General features: G+C 36.1%; 1 protein-coding gene across 1 annotated transcript in view; it reads left to right on the top strand.

Annotated features, from left to right (window-relative positions):
* The window catches only part of LOC126195557 (dipeptidyl aminopeptidase-like protein 6), a gene marked incomplete at its 5' end in the record, with an annotated part of 453,479 nt that extends 448,643 nt beyond the window's left edge, over positions 1-4,836 (top strand). Inside the window, one exon of the mRNA XM_049934181.1 lies at positions 2,963-4,836. Coding sequence (XP_049790138.1) covers positions 2,963-3,109 — 147 coding nt within the window. The remainder of the gene's footprint in view (positions 1-2,962) is intronic.
* Between the last annotated feature and the right edge of the window lie 8,813 nt (positions 4,837-13,649).

The following is a 13,649-nucleotide window of genomic DNA, read 5'->3' as shown; positions in this document are numbered from 1 at the left end:
CATATTCTGAAAAGTTTCCACACCGACACTTCTTTGTGCCATTCAACCTGTGAAGTTGTTAGGTACGATGTAGTTATGTCTGTGAACATTATGCTTGTGAGTTTCTTGAGTGCATTGCAACTTGCTAGTCAGTTAGGGTGTGACAATCCATACAGTAGGTCGTGGGTCGATGATGGGATTTACCTATGCTGAAAAAGCCAACATGCTGGTGGTATATGGCGACTGTAGGAAGAATGCAGTTCTTCTTGTACGGCGTTTGCAGCAAGATATGCCAGTAGTCATCAACAATATCGACAGCTGTTTATCAACCTCTTCAACCATTTTCGTGACAGTGCTAGTTTAACAACTAGGTAACGTAACAGAAGGAAGCAAGTGACGACAGAAGGGGAAATTAATGTTTTTGCTGCTGTTCCGCCGCGCAGGATTAGCCGAGTGGTCTGAGGCGCTGCAGTCATGGACTGTATGGCTGATCCCGGCGGAGGTGCGAGTCCTCCCTCGGGAATGGGTGTGTGTGTTTGTCCTTAGGACAATTTAGGTTAAGTAGTGTGTAAGCTTTGGGACTGATGACCTTAGCAGTTAAATCCCATAAGATTTCACGCACATTTGAACAATTTTTTTGAGCTGCTGATGCAGTTGATCCGCACGTTAGCTTCCACGCAATCGCAAGAGGAGGTGGCGGAGTCAGGCAAGTGACGAACGCATTATTCATCGACACAATTTCCATGCCTATCACATCTGTCTCCATCCAGACCTGCACGGAAATGATTATGAGAATCATGTTAACTTCTGTATATGGGTATTAGGATAGACTATTCCATATATACCATGTCTTTTGTTTAGTGATGAAGCCACATTTACCAATCATGGCCAGGCAAACTGCCGAAACATACATTACTGTTCTGTTGACAGTCCCCGTCGCCTTCGTCAGGTGGGAAGTCAGCATCCATGGGGTGTAAACGTGTGGTGTGGGGATAGTGAATCATTAGATGACAGGCCCGTTTTTCATAGACGGAACAATGAATGCGCACAAGTATCGCAGCCTCCTAACAGATTGTCTGCCAAGGTTGCTAGAAGACGTTCCTCTGCAGACTAGGAGGAACCTGTGACTACTGCAGCATGTCGTTACAAACCTTTTCAAAACTGTTTGATTTGACACACAGGTCCTTTACCTTGGCAGGCCCGTTCCCCGAATTCGATGCCTGTAGATTTTTTTTTTTTTTTTTCGCTAGGCAAAGCTGACACACGCTGTCTACAAGAGCATCCCAACTACACCCGATGATATGCAACGATCTATTAGTGCAGCCTGCTTGGTCACCTCCGCTGTAATGTTAGCAAGTGTGCAGCAGTTGCTCTTTACCAGATTGGGAGCGCGTATTGCCGTAGCTGATCGTCATTTTGAAAGCAGCATGTTATGGTGTGTGCCACCACAGCTATTGTACAAGCGTGGGAGTGGGAACTTAACAAAATACGATATTTCGTAAAAGACTAGCATTAGAAACCTGCAGCAAACCGCACTGGCATGCCAATTTACCCTGACATTAGTTTATTAATGTCAGTAGTCATTATTTCGCTTAAAATAGTATATGTTTCCATTGATATGTACCTTCGAAATTTTATTATAGTCTGTGCATAGGCTAACAATACAAGTTCCTGAGTACCAATTCACTCTGTGAATACTGCACATCTATAGCACTTTCTACTTCCGTAATATTTGGTAGGTACGATAGGCAATTACATCTCTATCATTAAAACTTTCAGCCGGCCGAAGTGGCCGTGCGGTTAAAGGCGCTGCAGTCTGGAACCGCAAGACCGCTACGGTCGCAGGTTCGAATCCTGCCTCGGGCATGGATGTTTGTGATGTCCTTAGGTTAGTTAGGTTTAACTAGTTCTAAGTTCTAGGGGACTAATGACCTCAGCAGTTGAGTCCCATAGTGCTCAGAGCCATTAAAACTTTCAAGTCAAGGTACACTAGAAACTCCACTACCACCTCTCACTATGGCAACAGTGAACCATCCATTTCCTTGTGAGAATGTATCGTTAATATCCAAGCTGAAATTAAGAGAACATCCAAAAAGTACACAAGGTCCATCGACGAGAGCGTGGGCTCCAACACTCTTCACTGGAATGCGATTCTTCTTGTCCCCAGATGTTGTAGTAAGTTCAATGTTTTCTATATTTTTGTAGACTGTTGTGCGACGACGACGTCGATATCTCCTGTAGGGCAAGTTGGCGGCGTTGTAAAATTTGTTGGGCCTCCAGCCGCCAGACAGCCCGCTTATCATCTAGACGGTGGTTACGTAACCGTCTGGCTCGGCGTTGGCGGCGCGCCAGCGGGGACGCGCGTACCTAGAACACCCAGTATGCGCGTCCGGGATAACGCTCCCGCTGGCCACTGCGAAAACGCTAAGTCCACGCACAGTATATAAGCGAGCGCGCTCCGCGCTACGCTCATTCTGTGTCTTGCTGCTGCACAGGTAACTGCATTGAACGCCGCCAACATGCCCTACAGGAAATATCGACGTCGTCGTCGCACAACAGTTTACAAAAATATAGAAAACATTGAACTTACTGCAAAATCTGAGGACAAGAAGAATCGCATTCCAGTGAAGAGTGTTGGAGCCCACGCTCTCGTCGATGGACCGTGTGTATTTTTTGGATGTTCTCTTAATTTCAGCTTGGATATTAACGATACATTCTCAGATGGAAATGGATGGTTCACTGTTGCCATAGTGAGAGGTGGCAGTGGAGTTTCTAGCGTACCTGGACTTGAAAGTTTTAATGATAGAGATGTAATTGCCTATCGTACCTACCATATGTTTGAACTTGCTAATAAAGACTTTGGTAAATCTGCTTATGATTCAACCTCTCCACTTGTATTGTATACACGTAACAAACTCTTTTGTTTATTAATCGCTTTATTTCAATGTGACAAGAGATTAATTCATTGTCGATTTCTTCCCAGGTGTACCCCGACGAGAGTCACACCCTCGGTGGCGTTAAACGCCATTTGTACCGCTCGATGGCTAACTTTCTGGACGACTGCTTCCGGAAGCAAGTCCCACCAGACCTGAAGGCTGGTCTGAGGAATGGAGGCACCTCTGGCGACTGAGCGTTCAGCCACAGCACCACGCAACATGTTCAGACGCACAACCCCCTGGAACAGCAGTCGCTGGATGGCGTCCACTGAAGAGGCGAAGTCCACCGATCACAAAGTAGTTATTTTTCTTCCGGTACTATGTGCCATTATTCTGCCTTGCTCCTTAGAGTCGTTTCGTATTTTTGCGGTAACAGAAGGACTCAGAACGGCCGTTTTACTTGTTACTTCACGGATAAGCCTATCTGTTGGTTCAGTATTCATGTTACCAGTAATATGACGAGACAGTGTAGTCATAGTGTTGTAGGTGAACTGTCACCATGTGATAGCGACATCCAAATAATCTCGAACTTTCATTTGATACGCAACTGTTTTTTGTAATACCCGGTGCACTGGAATAAGCATGAGACTTATTTCACTTGATCTGTAATGAGAAATTAGGCAAACTAATGTACTCTTAATAATTATTAATAATTACAGCACTGTAGAAACAAAATTTGATAAAAATGAAAGCTATTTTCCGAAATAAACGAGAAAACCGTAAGTGGCAAACATTTTAAGGTAATTACACCGGAATCAATGTTTTTATAAGAGATTATTTTTACTAGCTTCCACTTGGATATCCTTTAGAGTCAATAATAATAAAATAATTAGCTCTCAGATGGAATAGCGTTCACCATTGTTAGTAAACAAAATATATGGATACTTTGTGCAGGAAATACGAGGATTTTTCCATCAATTAGACCACAATCGAACATCTGTGTTAGAGTTCTTCCCATGGAACAAAATTTCAGGAAGATGTAGATCAATATTTAAGGCCTCATCCATCTCTTTCCCTTCTTTGTAATGGAAAGAATTGGTAAAAAATAATAAGACTACTTTGACACTCAATCTGCAGAAAATGAGGGATCAGAACAGAGGTTTTCTACGTTATTGCTCTTGAGAATATGCGAAAGATCGTGCAGCGATTTCTTATTCCTTGATTTGGATATCTAAAGAAGTCAGAATGATATCACTCTTATGGAAAATAATGTATTTAAGGTTCTTTTCTTATCAATATATAAATCAGATGGTAGCCAAAGTCAATAAATAAACGATAAATAATTCATTTTAAAAAGTTCCTTGGCCTACAGTAGCTTTCATGTGTCTCATCAGAAATCACTGTTTTATTGATTCAAGGATAATATCTATATTCATTAAAAAATTACTTCACAGAAGTGTCATCCTGTGTTGACTAATATTATTGTCCATTCATGTCTAGTTTCTTTGATGCCTTCGTATGAATTTTTCTTTATTGAGTGAGTAAATGAGTGTGCCAGACATATAGACTTTCAGTCATCTATAAGTACTAGAGTTAGTTGTCTTAGTAAGGAACAACACAATCATCAATTTTTTGTTTGTTTTGTTAATTGTGACCTTCATCATTACAAAATTAAACCGCGAGATACCGCCAATTACATTACATGATGTATATTTTCATTTAAGTACATTCTTAAAATGATACTTTTTAAAACCCTTACATACTACTCATTGTAAGAGATGTTATGGTATCAAAGCTATAATGAATGGTCCAATAGTGCACACTGACCTTTTCATTTCCGTGTAATAACTTCTCAAACTTTTTAAAAATGTATTGCAAATCTTTATTGAATAGTGTCTTTATAATCAACAACTGATTTCTGTCGATTTGACTTTCAAAACTTTTCTCTTACTCCAAATGCATATTGCATGACACATATTAAAAATGGATGTAAAATATAAACAATTTACTGTGTAATTTGGAAAGAGCGTATAACAATATGATTCAACACTGTAACAATCGGACCCAGGTTCAGAATAAAAATGTTGATCATTATTTTATTAATCTGTGCTCCTATTCGGTATAATTATACAGTTATTTTTCTACATGCACCTTCTGTTCCGATATGAGCCAAAAACTGTGTTAACATTTATCAGAATAAGAAATGATTTTCTGATATTTCAGCTAGTCATATTAGTAAATATTTGTGTGGGCTATTCGTCCCAATATAAACTTTCCTTTAAGCAGGTACTTCGTTCATCCATTTATAATACATTATAGCTATAGAATGGATGCACATTGCATATTGTACAGCTGTGTAATTTATTCAAATGGTCATATGCAGTAGATGAGGGAAACTTGTTGTCATGAACATATCTATGTTGCAGTGAGACTTACTGTCCAAGTAAGAACAAAAACCCTCACACATCTTGTAAAATCAAACAACCATAAAATATAACCCTGACCAAACTAAAATTAAGGATTGTTGATGGAGACCTAAAATTATAATATTTACATACTGGTTAATTAGAAAGTAATATCAGTCCAAAGAAAACTCCATGTAACTTCAAGATTTTAGGATACTAAATGAAATCATTAGCACTATCTAAAACAAGGAAATTATACTTGTACACACCACTTTTGAGTTTCCGAGGAATCAAAGAATTCGTAATTTGAATCCTTTGTAGATATAATCAAGGAGGAAAGCTTTTGCTTACTGAGTGATGCCCGAGTGCTACAAGGCTAGGGTTCAGATCACACTCGCCACCCTTGTACAACAATCTTTACTCTTTGTCTACTGGAATTGCGAACCATATAAATACTACTTGCAACCTCTAACGAGGTTTGAAGCTCTTCATGGCAAAAATATTTTGCTCGTGAGTGGAGGTTGGGGAAATCATCATAACTATGGATGAACAGATCCAGTCGACTTTTATGGCGAAAATACACTGTGTACAATATCTTCCTCACTCTTTATGAAACAGAATCCACTAAATTGAAAACTGATGTTTTCAAATTGCACCTCCAACAAGTTATAAAGCTTTTGTTACAAAAATATTTTTAATATGAGTTGATTCGTCGAATGGAGAATGCGATATAAGTGTGTGAACACAGGTAGTGAGTTTTTACGGTGAGAATCATTCCGCCTAACTGTACATCTCTGTACAAGATATGTGATGTTTATTTCTGTCAAGTAAGTTAATACCTTCATTACAAAACTGTAAAAGTACCACATCTTTGTCGAAAACCATCGAAGTCCGCACCGCTGAGCTAATTGTATAAAGACTCATATCATTTTACATAATCAGTCCCAATGTCCAATTAACAGATAAGTAAATAAATAAATTTTAAAAAATCGAATGGATGGTACATACGTAATTTAAATTCTAAGAAATTTTTTTTAATAAATATAGAATGAATTTGTTTTGCATTGCCCAATGGGAAATACCGAGCAATACGAGGGTTGGAACTTTAATAGTGGCAACTATTTATTTACAGTTCGTACAAAATAGATACGTGTTCAAAGTTTTAGTAACTTTCAAAGTATATAACCCGTTGCCAGCGTTGTGGAAGTAGTAGGATACTCTTAGTGGTGCCAGTTGTGTTGCCAGTTTGAGCAGGGCCATCTATTGCCCGACGAATTTGTAGCAGTTCTGAAGCAAATGCTGTGAAGTGTTTCCTTCAGTTTAGAAATCAAGTTGAACTTACAGAGGACTTAAGTCAGGGGAGTGCAGTAGCTTGTATAGCAGTTAGCAGCCCCATCAGTCAAATCAATCAGTAGCAGCTTGCACTGTGTGTGCTTGAGCATTGTCCTGCATAATGATGGTCAGGTCCTGTACAAAGTGTCATCACTTCTGTCTCTATGTTGTTCATTTTTGAGACACAACCTATGACCAGCTTGGAGACAAAGGTGATGACATTTTCTGCAGGACCTGGCCATAATTTGCAGGACAATGCTCATGGATGCACAGTGCAAGATGATCCTGATTTGTTTGACTGATGGGGCTGCTAAGGGCTATACCACCTACTGGACTCCCCTGACTTAAGCTCTCGTGAGTTTATCTCGATTTCTAAACTGAAGGAGACACTTCACAGCAATTCGCTTCAGAACTGTTACAAATTCGTTGGGCAGTTGACCGCGCCGCTCGAACTGTCAACACAACTGGCACTGCTAAGAGTATCCTACGACTTCCACATCGCTGGCAACGGGTTATACACAATGCTGGAGACTACCTTGAAGGTCAATAAAACTTTGAAACCTGTATCTATTTGGTACGAACTGTAAATAAATAGTTGCCACTATAAAAGGTCCAACCATTGTATGTGCATGTTGAAAAACACTTTCATCCATTGTGTTTGATGAAAAGGTTTTCTCATTTTTCTAATTTCTATGATTAGTTCCATTCAACGCATTGTGAAAGCATACCACAATAGGGATAAATGAGTCTCCATTTAATAAAGAGAGAGAGAGAGAAAGAGAGATAGAGATGGTGGCGGGAAAGATCATCATTAATTTCGTAAAGAGAAAACTCAATCAGCACTGTGGATCAAACATGTACTGTCAATGTACATAGGTACACCTTCTGAACATTATTTTCCATTGTTAACAATAATTTTTTTTTCATTTCCAGCAACACTACATTAATTTCGCGACAGCTTTCATTCACCTCCTGACAAGTTAAAACTGTTGCAAGACGTGGGATTTAGAGTCAAGCCATGGGCTTCAGAACTTAACAGGGACTCCTAAAATGCATTGTGCTGTACTTGTCTAAATCGGGATCTCACGCAATACTTTCTTGTTTTCGTCATTATTGCACTGTTTCAGACCTTCAACGAACATTATTTATGAAAGAGGAAATTATGTCAGGGTCTTTATTTTTCCCCTTCTTACCTTAAACCATACGACCTTTTGGTCATGGCTGTTTTCACGCGAACGTGAGCCAGTTACTTTGCTCCCATCCGATGTACGAGTGTTCACGATCTCTACATCGTTTTTCTGTCCTTTATGTTAGCATTCAGCACCATCAAAAAAATATGCAGTTAATCCGTTTCATTTCCATTTACATAAAAGTGTTCAGAGTTGAAAAGAGATATTAACTGAAACTGTGTTTCTTTCTCATTGTCAAAATATGAGTGTTAATTCTGTTGCTCTTATACCAGTTCTGAATACGTTGTTTTTGTACCTAAGGAATATGTTTTACTTGTTAATGAGATGACAGGAAAGCAAATGTAGAAGACATGTGCGGATTTAAAATGTTTGTTTAAAATATTTTACAAGGAGAAATGTTAGTCCATCTGAGGAACAAAAGTGAATTTCAACCTTTTGTTATATATTTAATGTTTTCCATTTATTTTCTTGGAAAATAGCTTTCATTTTTACAAATACTAGAATACATTTTGATTCACATCCTTCTTTATTAATTTGTAGTTACATAATAGAATGTGCCAAAGTGCCAGCTCATGGGAAGTTCCAAGATTTGTATGTTAATGTGAAAATCAGAGTAAGTTAATACTTGACGGTTATGTCATAAACTACATTTTTTATTGCATAACATATCTCAGTTTCGTCAGATTGTGGCAGTATTATGAAAAGAAGTTTTCAGAATATTGCATCAGCTGTTGATTTCATGATGGAAAAAACCTTCACAATTTTATTTATTCCTATGTATAATATCCTGCTCTCCAAAGAGAAGTAAAGTCAATCTCAGAAAGTTACTGAAAATAAGATAGAACTGGATATTTGTCACTGAGAAAATTAAATGGTTCTGAAACTAAAGGGTCCAATTTCTGTAAAAATGTAAGTTAAACCATTAAAATGTCAGTTTAAGTAAACCTATAAACCGAAAGATGTGGTACACAGTTGCACAATAAGTATCACATTTTAAAGAAAATTAATTTTATTGGAATAATACATCAATTAATAATTATCTATAACTTGCTCTAAGTATTTGTGACATTTGAATTAAATATGTGGAAATAGTAAAACAAAACTGATTAAATCTTTTGCAGTAAACTGTTTTACGATATAAATGAACTATGCTACAAGAATCAATTGTGGTTTGAACGCTTTTAGATATTTAGATCGCTCAGATGGAAGATTTTGAATGAGATTTGTATCCAGTAAGTATCCTAAGCCATTGTTAGCCTTTTAGAAGCCAAAAGATTTAAATTGTAGACCCAAGAAATCATTTCTACACTCCCATTCCTTGACTGTGCTACTACAGATAGTGACAATAGATTTTTCATCAATACTATTCCAGAAGTGGCTTCTTGACATAAGTATATTTGCTTGAATTTTATGAATCACTTTTATTTCATCTCAAAAATTTAAAGCTAATATCGGACACTATCCTGAACACTGTATTAGAAAAAATGTAAAAATTTACTGTATTGCAAAAGAGATAAGCTATTTATAAAATAATTAGCGTATTCCTCCTGTGAATACTCTAGTGTTCAGTACCGTTTTCCATGTATGCCATAACACATCAGACTGTTTACACAGCATTAGTGTTGTCTGTAGCCAAGCTACACTCAAAAACATTTGAAACTATGAGTTTATGACATAAATCCTGAAATTCACAGTTTTGTCAAATATTATTTCATTGGAACAGATAACAGCTTTTGACTTCACAGCAATCATCATCCATGATTCCACTTCCTCTGTGTTGCTGCCTAATAAGATCTTTGGTGACTGTAAACTCGAAACCAGTTATCTGTTCAAATAAAATAAAATGTGACCAAAACTGTGAATTTTACGATTTATTTAGACATCAAGGTCACTGGTCTTTTCCAGTATGATCTCATTTCATATACTTTTTTACAAACGTGAAATAAATTATGTTTATTTCATGGATCATAATCAAAGTACTGTCCCAATGCACACCGCCATATTAGTGTACTGTACCTGAAGAGTATGCATAATGAAATGATTTTTTTCAGTCGAAAACCAGAAATTTCTGTAATTCACTCCAGCTTCAAGCTAATCTTTGATAAGGTCTATCAATCATACCGTTAATCTTTGTATCAAGGGATGTGAGATATATATTTTTTCATATTTATTTCATAATTAAATCTCAATAGTCAGCAAAAACGTGACGTTTTTGTAACTAATAATGAACTAACGATTTCGAGAAATCATGTAGTACTGTATGTTAAATATTCACTTTAAACATGAATAGGAATAGAAATATGTGTTATGTGAAGTTAATACAGGGTGACATTTATAGATGGTGTGGATTATTGTCAGACCCTTGGCACATGGAAAAGTAATTCCTACTTTTTGTTTAATGAATACATTAGTAAGGACCTGTGAGTCCAGTTTAGGATGGGAATATAAATACCCTTTTAGAGAGACCATTAAGAAAATTCATTTTTGATGACTGTGTTCATAAACTGTTTGCTAGCTCAAATAACATGTCCTATGGAAGAGGGAGACTTTGACAGGTAGGTTAAATTTTAATAGCAATATATCAAAATCTAACGCTAAAGGTAATGAAAGCAGTTCTTGATTAGACAATATATGCTACATACATCACGCCGACTTGTTATTCTGTTAGTCTGTGATATAATGAGAATTCGCTTTATCATTACAATTTTTGAATGATCATATCAACGAACTGAGAATGATATTAAATCTGCTTGTTGATTAGACAAATATTTCGGTTTCCTTTTCTATTTTAACACTGCTGCTAAAATCAAATATCAATGCTTGCCTAATAAACAGTTAGTTTAATCTTGATTTTCATGACTTGAACCGAATGGTAGTGCAAATTGTGGATTAACTATAAGCATATTTACTGTAACAATTAAAATATGGCTGATAAAAGTCCACTGAAAGTCATAAAAATGGTATATCATGGTGACTCTTTCAGTATTTTGCAGTATTCAGGTGTACAAATCATTATTTCCTCTTATTAGTTCAAAATCACAAGCATCTGCATATCAGAACTTCCATAGATGAACAATATGCTGTTCATTTTTGTAATTGTAGTCAGAGGTTTTAAATAGAGTCTGCAAGTGACACATAGTTATAGAATTAGTCCATAACATTTTAAAGATTGTAAAGGTACTCATGTCTTTCAGAATTTTAAACTGTTATGTAGTTTAATAGTTGACACTAATGTTCAACAAAAATGAGAGTAACTTGTGCTCAGCACTTGATATTTCTTAACATTCCCTTCCATATTTTTAATAAATAAGTACCATAAGCATTTGTTTGTAAGTTACTGACTTGCTTGCCTGTTGGATTGTGAACTTTCATATGTAGTTTCACATTTTCTCAAAATCTTTGTCTAGGAGGTAGATTTTCTGTTGGTAGCAAGGTACAAAACATTGTGTTTTTATTGAAATTAGGTTAGCTGCATATATTATTAAGTTGATTTTAGCATCTGGTATTTTTGTGAATAATTTTGTTTCCATAAATTTTGCAATACTTCACATATAAATACAATTAACTGAGAGACTGCTATATATAAAAACTGGATTTTGAAGTGCATATAGGAAACAAATACTACTAAAGTGTATAGACATGACAAGTTGTTACAAGAGATAATGACTTATTTCTTTACTGTAAGTACTGAAGAATAATAGCTTACCTGTACAGTATTCTAGACATCACCCTTCATATGAAATTGTTATCTCATCTTGTTATAACTATTTGTTGTACCTTTCCTGTCACTTTTATTCTTGCAACTGTTGCTGTAATTCACACAACTCGAACTGATAGAAAGTACTTCAGGATTTTTTATCTAGATACAAAGTCTGATTAAATTTCGTAGATGAACTTGGCTTTCTTGTTTTTTTCTATCCTATGTTATTCTATCTTTTACATAATAATAATAACATCTTTGGAAACAAATAGCTGAACATACATCTTCATAGCAAATGTATTACATTCATTTACTTCATAAATAATTTTTAGACTTTTTTTACAAGGTTTAGTGCTAGAAGAGAAGTTTTCAGCTATTATACTATAATAATTTTATTAAATACCCAAACATTCCTTTTCGTGAGCATTATGAATAATGATGTTACTAATCTATAACTGCTTCTTCGGCATGATTGAGATGTATACATTCAAAATATAAAGGTCAGTAGCTTTATGCTCTGGGTAATATTGAGAAGGAGACAAATGACAGGATGAAACAGTGTGTGGGCACTCAGCTTTTGGTTGCAGAATGACCCTCCCAAGCTTGTTATTTTTTTTTCAACACATACAACTTTGTAAAAAGAGTCTTACATACTAGTCTTCAGTCAGTATTAGTCATTATGGTATAGTACTTAGCCTACTCTTTTCTTCTGACATTGATGATGAAAAAGCATTCTGAACTTAAGATTAAAACACAAATGTGGTATTTTGGTCCATAACTCTTAACTGTATTCATCCCCTCAAACATTTGCTTTCTTTTCCTCTACTTTTGCACACTGTAGTCATGATCCAAACTAGTGTCTTACGTTTTCATGGTCAAGAGATATACTATTGTTTCATCTAAAGGCTGCTCTATTGCACCTGACGATTCAGCAACGATTATGCATAGTGAATACAAACAAACAAATAAAAGAAGCCTATACTCAAAGCAGTAAAGTATAAGCATGTCAATGAATTCTGGAAGAATTTTCCCACAGCAAACATCAGTGCCCAGTGTTCATACATTTCAAACAACCTCTGCAAGGCTTAGCAGTTTTGTATGGATGTTAGTAGTAATAGCAGCAGTACTGGTAGTAGTAGTAGTTTTAGTAGTAGTAATAATTGTGTACCCAAAGGTATGTTTTAGTAGAAGAGTAATTAAATCAGCACAGGGCTTGATAGAGTAAAACACATTAATGTAAATATAATTCCACACATGGCTGGTTTGACATGAGTTAAGACTGATGGCCATAGATGTTAAGTCCCAGTGCTCAGAGCCATTTGAACCATTTGCACATGAGTTTAAGTGTGTACAAAGTATTTTTGTGTAAGAATTCTTACAAAAAACATATTACCAGCCATCATCAAAAGTAATTTATGGTTTTCAATCACATCTCATCACCAGTCACTACATACACAATGTACATACTCTCCCTCATATACTTTCTCCGTATCAAATGACACATACACCTCAAGAAGATGAAAGGGTCTCATTATTATCCATCAAAGATATGCATCGCAATATATTTCCATTTGCAGGGACTATCCTACAGAATTATTAATTTATGTACCACTTTACCAATTTTTAGTTGTGGTATCTAAATAATACATGATTATATAATATTATAATTCAAAACCATTTTTACTGTCTGCTTAAAAAAGGGCGATTACAGTTATCTCTCATATCTCTGCAAATATTTCCTTGTATAATTTTATGTCCTTATACTTCATACTTCTGTGAGTTTCCTGCTTATTTTTTCTTCATAAATGTAAGTAAAATCTGATTCATGTTGCGTGATGGTAATTAGGTCTCTTAGTATAATGTTTAAACTTTTCACACAACTGAATAAGTACTCACGCTAAACAGTTAGTTCCTAACAGTTTTCAGCATGAGACTTACTACTTTTTCCAGTACCCTCTTCTATAACCGTTTTTCAGTAGTTTGAAAGTTCTATCTTTATTTAGCGCATTTTGTTCTCTATAAAGGATTTCAGGGATAAGGGAGACGAATAGCATGCCACTGTAAGATACTAGCTTTTGCTGACAAGTGACAGGGCTCTGAGGGAAAAATATTCTGATTACATTCTCTTGGCTGTTGTCTACAACTGTAGTCACTGAATTACTGTCAA

Source organism: Schistocerca nitens, chromosome 7 (assembly GCF_023898315.1).
Source record: "Schistocerca nitens isolate TAMUIC-IGC-003100 chromosome 7, iqSchNite1.1, whole genome shotgun sequence".
Classification (NCBI taxonomy): Eukaryota; Metazoa; Arthropoda; class Insecta; order Orthoptera; family Acrididae; genus Schistocerca; species Schistocerca nitens.
This window is presented reverse-complemented; position numbering and strand designations above follow the sequence as displayed.